The 14,553-nt window shown below is 34.9% G+C and overlaps 4 protein-coding genes across 4 annotated transcripts in view; all 4 read right to left on the bottom strand.

Moving 5' to 3' along the window:
- Positions 1-583: 583 nt before the first annotated feature.
- Positions 584-2,860, bottom strand: LOC128956881 (uncharacterized). The gene is made up of 2 exons (XM_054302594.1): positions 1,927-2,860; positions 584-1,558 (listed from the first exon to the last, which is right to left on the bottom strand). The coding sequence occupies exons 1-2, from the start codon at positions 2,698-2,700 to the stop codon at positions 728-730; spliced, it is 1,605 nt and encodes a 534-aa protein (XP_054158569.1). The 5' UTR covers positions 2,701-2,860; the 3' UTR covers positions 584-727.
- Positions 2,861-2,996: 136 nt separating this feature from the next.
- LOC128956882 (uncharacterized) lies at positions 2,997-5,502 on the bottom strand. Its single transcript, XM_054302595.1, has 2 exons — positions 4,415-5,502; positions 2,997-3,813 (listed from the first exon to the last, which is right to left on the bottom strand). The coding sequence occupies exons 1-2, from the start codon at positions 5,381-5,383 to the stop codon at positions 3,025-3,027; spliced, it is 1,758 nt and encodes a 585-aa protein (XP_054158570.1). The 5' UTR covers positions 5,384-5,502; the 3' UTR covers positions 2,997-3,024.
- Positions 5,503-6,276: 774 nt separating this feature from the next.
- Positions 6,277-7,842, bottom strand: LOC128956805 (antizyme inhibitor 2-like; the record flags this gene model as incomplete). The annotated part of the gene is made up of 2 exons (XM_054302518.1): positions 6,277-7,323; positions 7,669-7,842. Coding segments are annotated over 2 exons (1,221 nt in total), but the record flags the coding sequence as incomplete, so codon positions are not given.
- A 695-nt stretch (positions 7,843-8,537) lies between these two features.
- Positions 8,538-14,553, bottom strand: part of LOC128956804 (probable ornithine decarboxylase) — a 6,077-nt gene continuing 61 nt past the window's right edge. Inside the window, exons 2-6 of the mRNA XM_054302517.1 lie at positions 14,234-14,412; positions 13,126-14,128; positions 10,413-10,591; positions 9,009-10,051; positions 8,538-8,568 (exon numbers count right to left, since the gene is read on the bottom strand). Coding sequence (XP_054158492.1) covers positions 8,538-8,568; positions 9,009-10,051; positions 10,413-10,591; positions 13,126-14,128; positions 14,234-14,412 — 2,435 coding nt within the window. The remainder of the gene's footprint in view (positions 8,569-9,008; positions 10,052-10,412; positions 10,592-13,125; positions 14,129-14,233; positions 14,413-14,553) is intronic.

The raw sequence follows: 14,553 nt of genomic DNA, 5'->3' as shown, positions 1-14,553 counted from the left end.
ATTTATATACGTTAGGTTAGGTTGAGGTTAGGTTGAGGTTAGGTTGAGGTTAGGTTGAGGTTAGGTTGAGGTTAGGTTGAGGTTAGGTTGAGGTTAGGTTGAGGTTAGGTTGAGGTTAGGTTGAGGTTAGGTTGAGGTTAGGTTGAGGTTAGGTTGAGGTTAGGTTGAGGTTAGGTTGAGGTTAGGTTGAGGTTAGGTTGAGGTTAGGTTGAGGTTAGGTTGAGGTTAGGTTGAGGTTAGGTTGAGGTTAGGTTGAGGTTAGGTTGAGGTTAGGTTGAGGTTAGGTTGAGGTTAGGTTGAGGTTAGGTTGAGGTTAGGTTGAGGTTAGGTTGAGGTTAGGTTGAGGTTAGGTTGAGGTTAGGTTGAGGTTAGGTTGAGGTTAGGTTGAGGTTAGGTTGAGGTTAGGTTGAGGTTAGGTTGAGGTTAGGTTGAGGTTAGGTTGAGGTTAGGTTGAGGTTAGGTTGAGGTTAGGTTGAGGTTAGGTTGAGGTTAGATTAGGTTTGTATGTCAATTTTTCAGACTAACTTTTTCAAAAGTTTTTTATTATTATTTATTTAATAATTATTATTATTTTCAAGCACTGGTATATTTATTTTTTTTAATACATACTAATCCATGTTCAGCGGCACACTTAACTACTATTGACCAAAAAAAAAACAAACATTGAACTAACCTCCTAACTTGGACACTATCCCTATCCCATTTCACCCCACCCACACCTACCCAACTAATCGCCTAATAAATTTGAATATCGTTCATAGATAACATTGATATTACCATTGGTATCACTAGCTGTTAAATCATCGACTAACTGTAGCCATGGTTGTAGCTCAGGGCTATTTGTATTGCTGGCGGCAATCATCAAACTAAACAAATTGCTCAACAAAAATAGATCCCGTTTCAATTTTTCCAGATGTTCATCAGGGGTCCGATACTCTTGTTTAGCCCATACACGTATTTTTGAAAAACCAAAATCACACCATTTGGCCACATAGGTAGGTATGGGTGTAGGTGCGGGTATGGGTGGTATACCGGCGGCAACTGCTGGTGGCACTGGTGTTACCTGATTGTTGGTGTTGGTGTTAGTGTTGGTGTTGTTGTTGACCGTAAAAATCAATACATTACCAGCATGTATATCGCCGTGTGTTATACCCAGACTGTGCAGATACCTGAGCCCGGCCAACAGTTCGGTCATAAATTGTATACATAGCACCATTGTATACCTACCTGATTTTTTAATAAAATCCGCTAGATCACCCTGGTCGGCCAAGTCCATCAACAACAGGTTATGATCGTAACTGTAGAACTGTTCGGTACGGTATGTAATCAGCTGGCGCTGGCCTAAACCGATAGCCATCCTATAGGTTACACAGTTGGGGTGTCCGATAATTTGTTTCATTATTAGCTTCTCCATGTAGAATTGGATACGATCGTACTGGTCACTAGTTTCGGTAAAATGGAAATATTTTGCGGCAAACCTTTGGCCAATCCGTACACCGATGAGTCGGTCGTTACCATTGAGATACTCGGCCTCAATGGTCGTCAAATTTTTATGAATCTATAAATTATTTTTAAGAGAGAGAGAGAGAGAGAGAGAGAGAGGTGTTATTAACAATAATGTACAAACTATATGGCCTATTATCTATACACACACACACATACACACACATACACACACATACACACACATACACACACATACACACACATACACACACATACACACACATACACACACATACACACACATACACACACATACACACACATACACACACATACACACACATACACACACATACAAACACATACACACACATACACACACATACACACACATACACACACATACACACACATACACACACATACACACACATACACACACATACACACACATACACACACACACAGAGAAAAACATACATTTGGTCCATAAGTACCGGTAACTACCGGTGCTCTACTTCCCTGACCAATGATATTCTGATTGTCTAAATTGATGAAACCATAATCAGCCAACTCCTGGCACAGTTGCTGATAGTCATCTACCGATAGTGTGGATTCAATACTATCGGCATTGTGTTGGTATAGTTCACCTTTACGTCGCTCAAGACTACCCGATCCCTTACCTTTATAGCCGTCCAGTGCCGACATAAACAAGTGTGGCGGCGATCCTGAACCGGGTGGCCTATCAAAAAACGACGGCAGTGTGTCGGGTGCTAACTGTCTGGGCTGTTGTTGCTGTTGATCGCGCAACCGATTGAGATTGTCTACCGACCAACTTCTCCGGTCAGGCTCCGGTCCTATCGATTCAGGTATCTCAGGTACCGGCGGTGGTACCGGTCTATACCAGCTATCAATCGGCGATTCATTTGATTTTGTTCGTTCTCTACGTTTGGGCGAACGATATGGTGGACGACGACTAGCATTGTCTGCACCGACTGTCTGTTGTTGAGGACTATTGTTGGCTACTGTTGTGTCGACCATTTCTGATACTAACTGTCTGACCTCTGGATACACATACATATCTGTATCATCATCTATGGTAGTAGTACTAGTAGTGTTGTTGTTGTTGGGGTTAGTGTTTTCATTATCGGCGACTACCCTATCGACCATTTCCATCAATACCTGTCTGGCTTCTGGATCTATACTACTAATATCATCGTTTGTATCATCGACTGGTGTTGTCTGTCTGTCCATATACCTGTTGTTGGTGTTGTTGTCCACAAATTTTTGTATTATTTTGTTTGTTTGTTGGGAACGGCTAGTGATATTTAATGGCCTATTGAATTGGTGGTTGAATAGGTAGGTGCCCTATCAGTGTGTGTGTGTGTGTGTGTCTGTCTGTCCCTAACCCTAATCACTCAATTGTTTTACTTATTTTTTTAATTTTAATTTTTACTTTTCAATTATTGTGTTGTTTTATATATATATTATTTTGTTTTGAAAATTTTAATTAAATAAATTTATAAATAAGTTTTGTTTATTGTTGGGACGGGACGGGGATAGTACGAGACATGTCTACTATCCAATTAAATAGGGATATCTCTGATAGATTACATTGATATTGCTAGCGCTTAGCAAATCATTAGCCAACCGGGTCCATTCAACTAGCTCAGGTAGGAGATGTCCAGGCTGTCCCAGTGGATAATGGGGTGGGGCCAATGGGGGTATCATTGTATCCAGAAACAATTTGGACAAACGTTTCAAATCATCAGTCAGCCAATCACTAATTAGCCTATCGCTTAGGTATTGATTTTTGGCCAGCTTATGTATCTGTGCCAGTCCAAAATCAGCCCATTTGGCCACCACATAGTTGATGGTTGATATCCCTGTAGTTGTTGTTGGTGGTGGTGTTGTTGTAGTAAAAATCAATACATTACCCGCATGTATATCGTTGTGTGTAATACGTAGGCCATGCAGATACCGGAGCCCGGCTAACAAGTCACGCATAAACTGTATACATAAGCCTACTGTATACTGACCATTGACTATAAACCTATCTAAATCACCATGGTCGGCCCAGTCCATAATCAACAATGTATGTTCATAGCTATAGAACCGCGAGCCCCGGTATGCAATCAATTCCCGATGGCCTAAATTGATGGCCATCCTATAGGTTACACAATTGGGGTGTCGACCGATTTGTTTCATTACTAGCTTCTCCATGTTGAGTCGGCAACGATTAAATAGGCTACTAGACTGTGTAAAGTGTATGTATTTGGCGGCAAAACGTTGGCCCTCTTGTACACCGTCGAGGTTGTCGTCAACATTGAGATACTCGGCCTCAATGGCCATCAAATTGTTTTTGATCTATAATTATATATATATTTATAAAAAAAATTATACAATAATTAATACCTAATGTCCAGCAATATAGTGGTTTAGTGGACAAACACACATATATACACACACACATACATACACACATACACACATACATACATACACACATACACACATACACACATACACACATACACACATACACACATACACACATACACACATACACACATACACACATACACACATACACACATACACACATACAGACATACACACATACACACATACACACATACACACATACACACATACACACATACACACATACACACATACACACATACACACATACACACATACACACATACACACATACACACATACACACATACACACATACACACATACACACATACACACATACACACATACACACATACACACATACACACATACACACATACACACATACACACATACACACATACACACATACACACATACACACATACACATACACACATACACACATACACACATACACACATACACACATACACACATACACACATACACACATACACACATACACACATACACACATACACACACATACTGTACATACATTTGGTCCATAAGTACCACTAACTACCTTTCCAAAATGTCCCTGACCAATCACATTATGTTGGCTATCTAAATGAAAACCATAATAAGCCAACTCCTGGCACAGTTGCTGATAGTCATTGTCCGTTAGGGCTGATTCAATAGTGTCAATAGGATAGTTGTGTTGGAATAGCTCACCTTTTACTTGACTACCGCGGGGTCCCGTTCCGTGATAGCCGTCCAGTCCGCTCATAAACAAGTGTGGCCCGGGACCGGTCATAAATGCTTGTTGTTGTGTTGGTCTGGGAGGAGGTGCTAACAGTCGGAGCTGATTCAGTAGGAAGTGCTGCTGTCCAGTAGTTTTAGTCTGCAGTTGGCCATAGAAATCAGTAGACAATTGATTAGGCAATTGATTGGTCGACTTACTCCTGTCAAGTACCGGTGCCGGTGGTATATACCTATCCGTTGTTTCAATTGTTTTTGTCCTATTCCTAGCCCGGGGTCGACGTACGACAGTGGCATTCAGGTCAGGCCTATGATCGTTGAGGTACTGATGATCGTCTAAAACAACTTTATTAGCCGCCGTTGACTTACTATTTTCAGGTACTACTGGTACCGGAGCTGCTGCTGCCGGTGCTGGTGTTGGTGATGATAGTACGGGTCTATTAGTATACCAGCTGTCCGTTTCAATTGTTTTTCGCCTACTATTTCTAGGTATGGGTCCACGACTACTACTACTACTACTACTACTACTACTAACAGTGCCATCCAATAGTATATGCTTGTCATCATTGATGATATACCTATTAGTATTGTTTGCATTGATCTGCTGCTCCCGAGGATTGTTGTTGTTGGTGTCGACAACTTGGTCGACAATGCCCATCAATATCTGTCTAACCTCTGAACTACTACTACTACTACCACCACCACCACCATAGTTACCAGTGCTATCATCATCATCGGGTGGTTCAGGTGATTGGGTAGTCGACATAATGTTTGTATTGTTTTTCTAATAGGTGTGTGTGTGTGTGTGTGCCTACCTGGGTGCTAGTCCCTGGGTAATAATAGTATTATGATTAATCAGTCCACACCCACCTAAACAAAAAACATATATTCACAGTTTGTTTGTTGTGTGTATATATATGTATAAATAAATTTTAAATAATTAGGTTTTTTTTTATATACAGTATATAGAAATATATTTTCAAAAATAATTTTTTATGTATTGTTGTAAAACAATACTTTTAAATAATAATAATTAATTAATTAATTTTTTTGAAATATATTTAATATTTTTAATAATAATCATCTGTACATTGTTGTACTGGTATAATGTATTACAAAAAAATAAAAATTAGTTTTATAAGGCATTTATATATAATGTATAATGAAATATATACATTATATTAGTATATATATAAAAAAATTTACATATTAATCAATAATTAGATTTATTTACTAATTAATAAGTTTATTATTAATTAATTAATTGTTTTTTAAAAATATTATTTATAAAACGCTTTATTGTTTCAAATCAATTAATCATTTGTATTTCAATTATTATTATTTTCTTTAAAAAAAAAAATGTATTTATTGATTATAATTTAAATTTAAATCAATATCTATTTAAAAAAAAATTGTTTGTTTGTAATTTAATACAACAGTGTCTTTTTAAAAAATAATAATATATATATGCATTTATATACTGTATATATATACAGTATATATAATATTTGATTTATTTTGAGTGTAGTGGGTGTGTGTGTGTGTGTGAGGGTAGGTATTGTGTAGTGTTGTATATATACTGTATATAAAACTGTATATAGCCCGCGTGATATAATTAAACCAACAAAAAAAAACAATTAAACCAAAAAATTACATTTATCAAAAAATTTTCCTATATTTATCCTGAACATAGCCGGACAAATGTATACAATGTTGGGCATTGGGCATACCATTGAAACCGTACGGGGAATAGGTTGACGTATAGGCGCCCATATCTTCAAACAGTAGATGATCACCTATATCTAGTTCGGGCATCTGTATATCCCGGACAATACAATCCAAACTGGTCAGGCTAGGTCCCCATAGTGTACTCCTATAGGATTGTCGTTGTCGAGCACCTTTACCATTAGGCAGCACCGGTATGGGTGGCGGACGTTTGGCGTCCATCATAGCCGACATATTGAACGAACCGAATACACCATCATTTAGATAGTACATTGCATGGGGAGGTTGGCTATGATTATGATTGATATCCTGATCCGTATAGACCATACGTTTGGCTATAATACGTGTTAGCAGTTGAAAGGCAGCCGCGGCATAGTAGGTACCCGGTTCGGCAATTATACGTATATCAGTACCAGTGCTACTACCAGTGCTATTAGGAAAATGTCTGTCCAATGCCTGATTAATAGCCTGGGCTACTGTCGAGAATGAGCTAACCTCTGTGGCTAACCGATCAAAATAGAAACGATCGGTACCGGGAAAACCGCCGCCCAAATCCAATACATGTATATCCCCGGCGAAACCCATTTCGGCGGCCATATCAAACACTTGACGGGCCATTTCGATGGCCATGAAATACGACTCAGCCGACTGACAGTAGACGCCCACATGAAAGGCTACACCGGCTGGCCGTATGGCCAGTTGACTGCATAGCCGAAACATTTGTCGACACTCGGTTAGAGTGGCACCAAATTTTTCGCCCAGTCTATAGTGGGAACCGGTATCGTCTACTTTCAGACGAAACAATGGTCGAGCACCGGGATATAGGCGATTGATTTTCAGAAGTTCCTCCTGGCCATCGACAGCCATGTATTTTATATCCATTTTCCGGGAGTAGACTAACGATTGGTCGGTTTTATTTGGATTGGCGTAGACTATTGAGTCCGGATCGGTACCAATGGACAGTACGGTTTCGATTTCATGCTTTATAGGGTAATACATAATGATTTTATTAGGATTTTTATTTATTTATTTGGTGGGACAGTTAGATACAGTTAAATGTATTTAGTGATAGAGAGAGAGAGAGAGAGAGAGAGAGAGAGAGACATAGAGAGAGACAGAGAGAGAGACTGAGAGAGAGACAGAGAGAGAGACAGAGAGAGACAGAGAGAGAGAGACTGAGAGAGAGACTGAGAGAGAGACTGAGAGAGAGACTGAGAGAGAGACTGAGAGAGAGACTGAGAGAGAGACAGAGAGAGAGACAGAGAGAGAGAAACAGAGAGAGAGAGACAGAGAAAGAGAGGTTAGGGTAGGCTAGAGTACACATACCTGACTGGCACAGTCAAAGCCACAGCCCATGGCATACAATAGCCTAAGCAACGGTTTGTATGGATTACATTTGACGGCATAGTAGGGCCTGACTCTGGGCATCAGTTTAAGCCATTGTTCATGTTTTTTGATAACCGTTTCCACATTGAATATGTTTAGCGGTTCATCCGATTTTAGATTAATATATTTCGATATCATATTAACTAAATTATTATTATTATTATTATTAGACATTATTACAGTTACTATATATATATATACTGTATTTAATTATTGCGATTTAACAGTTTAAAAAATATTTTTAAATATTTTATTATACAAACAATATTTCATTGATAAGTTTGTTGTTGTTGTTGTTATTGTTTGTTTGTTTCAATAGTAATTGAAAAAAATAACAAACAATAATTTTTTTTTTATTTAATAAGTTTAAATAAAAAATTAAAAAAGTTTTTTTTTTATATATACTCTAGCATTTACTAAAATTAAAAGCAATAAATAATACAATTTTGATTATATTTGATCAATATGAGATAAAAATCATATATTAGTTTTTATTATCTAAGCATATAATTAATTAATTAATTATATTTATTAACTATTATTTATTTTGTTGTTGTTGTTATAATTTAAAATTTATAATTTGACATTGGTGCCTCAATTGCGTCAGCAATCAATTGTTTAATTGAAACTAATAAATCATATATATATATATATATATATATTATAAATATATTAAATTAAGTATTTAAAAAATTAATTTTATAATTAAACATTACATGTATGTATATATTTACTTACCTCCCCGCCCCGCCCCCCCAATATACAACTATATAATAAACTTATTGGCCAATAATAAATAATATTTACATTTACGTAAATACTATAACTAGCAATAGAAAACTTTTATTTAAAAAAATCAATTAAAAAATAAAATCAATGTTTGGCTAATTATAATTGTCATTATTAGTCAATTAAATAAAAATCTATTAATAAATTAGAAATTTATTTGTCAAACAATATATCAAATATTATTATAATAGAGTTTATATTATTATAAAAAATATTATTATTATTTTTATAAAAAAACAAACAAAAAATAAATTACACAATATATTAAAAATTATTTTTATTTATTATTTTTTGATAAATATCAATATCAATATCAAAATATATAATATAATATAAAGTATGCCCTATAAAATTGATAACTATATAAACAATTAATATAACATATTTAATTTTATAATCATATATTTTATTTGCTAAATAACTTATTATTAAAAATATTTTTTTTCTAAAAAAATACATAAAAAAAACATTTTTGTTAAATTGATTTTCGCTGTTGTTGTTGATATTTGTCGGCATAGTCTGATACATGTATACAATAACGGCTAGTAGGCATACCATTGAAACCGTATGGTGAATAGCTATGGCTATAGGCGCCCATATCGTTGAACACTATATGATCGCCAACGTCTAGTTCAGGCAATTGTATATCGCGTACAATACAGTCCAGACTGGTTAGGGTTGGACCCCATAATGTACTCAAACATGATTGTCGGTGTTGTTGTTTAGCACCACCATCACCATCACCACTAGCCATAGTCAGCACCGGTATGGGTGCAATATGTTTGCCAATCATTTTAGCTATAGTAAAACTACCGAACATACCGTCATTCAGATAATACATTATATGTCGATTACAGTGATTATGGTTGGCATCGGTTAGTGTGGCCACCCGTTTGGATATAATACGTGTTATTAGTGTGAAAGCTGCGGCCGCATAGTAGGTACCCGGTTCGGCAATTATCTGTAAACTACTACTACTACTAGGTTCGGGTGGAAAATGTAGGTCCAGTGCCCGGCTAATAGTCTGGGCAATCGTATCAAACGTGGCCACTTCGGTAACTAATTGTTCAAAGTAGCAGCGATCGGTACCGGGAAAACCGCCCCCCAAATCCAGTACAGTCATATCGGGGAAACCCATTTGGTGGCTGATGTCGAACACCTGACGGGCCATTTCGATAGCTCGCTGGTAGGCCAGTGTCGACTGGCAAAAGGCGCCGACATGAAAGGCTACACCCACTGGACGTAAGTCCAGTTGTCGGCACAGTTCCAGTAATTGTCTACATTCGGTTAGAGTAGCGCCAAATTTTTCGCCCAATCCATAGTAGGATCCGGTTTCGTCTACTTTCAACCGTAACAGTAGCCGAGCACCGGGATGTAGACGTTCCAGTTTGAGTAGCTCTTCCTCGCCATCAACCGTAACCAATGATATACCCATTTTCTGGGAGTAGATTATCGACGATTCGGTTTTATTTGGATTGGCATAGACTATAGAGCCGGGATCGGCACCAATGGTCAGTACGGTTTCGATTTCATGCTTTTTTTAATACATAATATTTTTATTAGGTTAGGTTATTATTCGGGGAGAGAGAGAGAGAGACAGAGAGAGAGAGAGACAGAGAGACAGAGAGACAGAGAGACAGAGAGACAGAGAGACAGAGAGAGACAGAGAGAGACAGAGAGAGAGACAGAGAGAGACAGAGAGAGACAGAGAGAGACAGAGAGAGACAGAGAGAGACAGAGAGAGACAGAGAGAGACAGAGAGAGACAGAGAGAGACAGAGAGAGACAGAGAGAGACAGAGAGAGACAGAGAGAGACAGAGAGAGACAGAGAGAGACAGAGAGAGACAGAGAGAGACAGAGAGAGGTTAGGCTAGGGTAAGGTAGAGTACACATACCTGACTGGCACAGTCAAAGCCGCAGCCCATGGCTATCAGTAGCTTAAGTAACGGCTCGAATGGATTACATTTGACGGCATAGTAGGGCCTGACTCTGGGCATCAGTTTAAGCCATTGTTCATGTTTTTTGATAACCGTTTCCACATTGAATATGTTTAGCGGTTCATCCGATTTTAAGTCTATATATTTTGATATAATATTAATTATATTATTATTATTATTATTGTTAATAATGTTATTATTAGCATTATTATTATTAGACATTATTATTATTAGTTTCTTATTAGAGATTTAACAGTTAAAATATTTTTTTTATGAAAAAAAAATTATTTATACAAATAATTTTTCCTTGCTAAGTTTTTTTTTGAAATAATTGAAAAAAACATTTGATTTGATGTTTGATTTGATTTTATTTATAGGTTTAACTTTAAAAAAAAAAAATTTGTACTCTAGCATTTACTAAAATTATAATAATATTATTAAAAAAAAAATAATAATTTTATTATTTTAATGCTAGTATACTACTATTTTTATTACCAGTAATTATAATGTACTGTATTTGTAAAGTATATAATTATTGAAATAATTGTACAAATTGAACAATTATCAAAAAAAAAAAAAAAAAAATAATGATTAACTATTAAATGGTTTTTAATAAAAATTAAATGTTTAATAAACTAATTGTATATAGTGTGCAATTGCGAAATTAAATAATGAAAATTAAAGAGAGAGAGAGAGAGAGAGAGAGAGAGAGAGAGAGAGAGAGAGAGAGAGAGAGAGAGAGAGAAAGAGAGATAATACAAAAAAGAGAAATATTATAATAATTATCATATATATTGTCCCATACTTTCACCCAATTGAACCCAATAATAATCTATAATTATATAGCATCTGATAGTGTGTGTGTGAGTGTGTGTGTGTGTGTGTGTGTGTGTGTGTGTGTGTGTGTGTGTGTGTGTGTGTGTGTGTGTGTGTGTGTGTGTGTGTGTGTGTGTGTGTGAGTGTGTGTGTGTGAATGTGAATGTGAATGTGAATGTGAATGTGAATGTGAATGTGTATGTGTATGTGTGTGTGTAAGTATGTATATATATATATGTGTGTGTATGTGTGTGTGTATGTGTGTGTGTGTGTGTATATATATATATATATATATGTTTGTGTGTGCGTGTATGTGTGTGTGTGTGTATGTATGTATGTATGTGAGTGTCTGTATATATGTTTTTATGTGTATACAGTAATATTTACTATGGGAAACTAAATAATGGTCATTAGAGTTGACCTTGGTGTTATAGGGTATCCCACCCTCATCAATGTTGCATTGACCTTGGTTTTAATTTAATTTTAATTTAATTTTAATCAAGGTTTTAATTTTTGAAAAAATAAATAAATATATTTTCATCTAATTTATATGCGTGTACTGATTGGTAGTTAATATAAATATTAAAAAAAAAATTAATTGTTATTATTAATATTTAAATTACTTATTGCTAATAAATTTTAATAAATATAATTTATTAATTTTACAAAAAAAAATTATTTACTTATTTAGTACTACTAATATTACTAAATAATAACTTTTATTTTTTGTTTAAAATACAAATAATTTATATTTATTTACTTTTTTTATCTAAGCATATAATTAATTAATTAATTATTAACTAGTTTTTTATTTAAATTTTCTATTATAATAATTGAAAAATTGTAGTCTCCGGGTGCAAAAAAAAATAAATAAATTATAGATATTAACTATACTATATTTTTATCAGTGTGGAGGGTAGGAAATAAGGGGGGGACAGGGGGTGTATCTGTGGATACAATTTACGTCATTCATAATTTAATATATCTATTTTTAAAAAATAAATTAATAAAAATTTATGCATATCATAATTATAGTCATTAGTATTATTATTATTATGGGTTAAAAAAATATTCAAAAAAAAAATATTGCACCTATTTATAATTTGATATTGGTGCTTTTTATTTGCGTCATCAAATTGTGTTTGATTGAAACTAATAAAACATATTATCTATATATATATATATATATAGTATATATACAGTATATATATATATATATATATATTTACCTACGTAAATACTATAATTATTTATTTAAAACTTTATTTGAAAAAAAACAATTAAAAAAAATTAATTGTCTAATTATGATCACATATTGTGTGATTATTTTATTAAATAATAAAAATCTATTAATAAATTATATGATTGCATAATACTGTACAGTATTTTTGGTTCATATTTTTTTTTTGTCAAACAATATATAAAATATTATTATTAGAGTTTATATAATAATAATAAATTATATTATTATTAATTTATTTATAAAAAAAAACAAACAACAAAATAAATTACACAATATATTAATAAATTTTGTTTTTTTTTGATAAATTTTATTTTACATATTAGTATCAAATTAAATATAATGTAAAGTATGTCAAAAAAAAATTGATAACTATTTAAACAATTAATACAAAAATAAATTACACAATATATTATATATTTTTTTTGTTGTTGAAAATTTTATTTTACAAGTGGTAATACTGTAATATAGGTAATACTGTATATATTGTTAAATAAATAATTACTAAAATAAAATATAATTATTTTTTTTGTTAAATTGTTTGTTGTTGTTGTTGTTGTTGATAGTTAGAGGCATAGTCTGAAACATGTATACAATAACGGCTAGTAGGCATACCATTGAAACCGTATGGTGAATAGCTATGGCTATAGGCGCCCATATCGTTGAACACTATATGATCGCCAACGTCTAGTTCAGGCATTAGTATATCGCATACAATACAGTCCAGACTGGTTAGGGTTGGACCCCATAATGTACTCAAACATGATTGTTGTTGTTTAGCAATGGTGTCGGCAGTCGGTCCTACTGTTTCATCATCATCATCACTACTAACACTGTTAAGCACAGGTATGGGTATAATTTGTTTGCCAATCATTTTATCGACAGTAAAACTACCGAACATACCGTCATTCAGATAATACATTATATGTCGATTACAGTGATTATGGTTGGCATCGGTTAGTGAGACCACCCGTTTGGATATAATACGTGTTATTAGTGTGAAAGCTGCGGCCGCATAGTAGGTACCCGGTTCGGCAATTATCTGTATATTACTACTACCTCTAGTAGGTTCGGGTGGAAAGTGTAGGTCCAGTGCCCTGGTAATAGCCTGGGCTATCGTATCGAAAGTGGCCACTTCGGTAACTAACTGTTCAAAGTAGCAGCGATCGGTACCGGGAAAACCGCCCCCCAAATCCAGTACAGTCATATCGGGGAAACCCATTTGGTGGCTGATGTCGAACACCCGGCGGGCCATTTCGATAGCTCTCTGGTAGGCCAGTGTCGACTGACAAAACGATCCGACATGAAAGGCTACACCCACTGGACGTAAGCCTAGTTGACTGCACAGTGTCAGCAACTGTCGACACTCGCGTAGAGTAGCGCCAAATTTTTCGCCCAACCCATAGTAGGATCCGGTTTCGTCTACTTTCAGCCGTAACAGTAGCCGAGCACCGGGATGTAGACGTTCCAATTTGATTAGCTCTTCCTCGCTATCAACCGTTACCAATGATATACCCATTTTCCGGGAGTAGACTATCGATGATTCGGTTTTATTTGGATTGGCATAGACTATAGAGCCGGGATCGGCACCAATGGTCAGTACGGTTTCGATTTCATGCTTTATAGTGTAATAATACATAATGATTAAATGGGTTAGGTTTTTTATTAGAGGGGGTGGGCTGGTAGTTAGATAAATAGAGGATGGGGTAGATTACACACATACCTGACTGGCACAGTCAAAGCCACAGCCCATGTCTATCAATAGCTTAAGTAACGGCTCGAATGGATTACATTTGAAGGCATAGTAGGGCCTGACTCTGGGCATCAGTTTAAGCCATTGTTCATGTTTTTTGATAACCGTTTCCACATTGAATATGTTTAGCGGTTCATCCGATTTTAAGTCTATATATTTTGATATTATATTAACTAAATTATTATTATTAGTAGTAGTAGTAGACATTATTTTTGTTTTATTAGTTATTTTTTTTGTTTTATTATTTATATTATATTTTAGTTGTTAAAAAACTAGTTTTTTTTATAAAA

This window comes from Oppia nitens, unplaced genomic scaffold, assembly GCF_028296485.1.
Source record: "Oppia nitens isolate AA-2021 unplaced genomic scaffold, nextdenovo-longstitch-racon4-pilon3 scaffold33_pilon_pilon_pilon, whole genome shotgun sequence".
Taxonomy (NCBI): domain Eukaryota; kingdom Metazoa; phylum Arthropoda; class Arachnida; order Sarcoptiformes; family Oppiidae; genus Oppia; species Oppia nitens.
Note: the sequence above shows the minus strand (reverse complement) of the source record. Positions and strands in the feature narration are given on the sequence as shown.

Coding starts and splice junctions, on each gene's coding strand:
- LOC128956881 (XM_054302594.1), bottom strand. CDS start 2,700: ATGGACAGACAGACAACACCAGTCGATGATACAAACGATGATATTAGT. Junction 1,559..1,926: donor CCGGTACTTATGGACCAAAT/GTATGTTTTTCT, acceptor AATAATTTATAG/ATTCATAAAAATTTGACGAC.
- LOC128956882 (XM_054302595.1), bottom strand. CDS start 5,383: ATGTCGACTACCCAATCACCTGAACCACCCGATGATGATGATAGCACT. Junction 3,814..4,414: donor GTGGTACTTATGGACCAAAT/GTATGTACAGTA, acceptor ATATAATTATAG/ATCAAAAACAATTTGATGGC.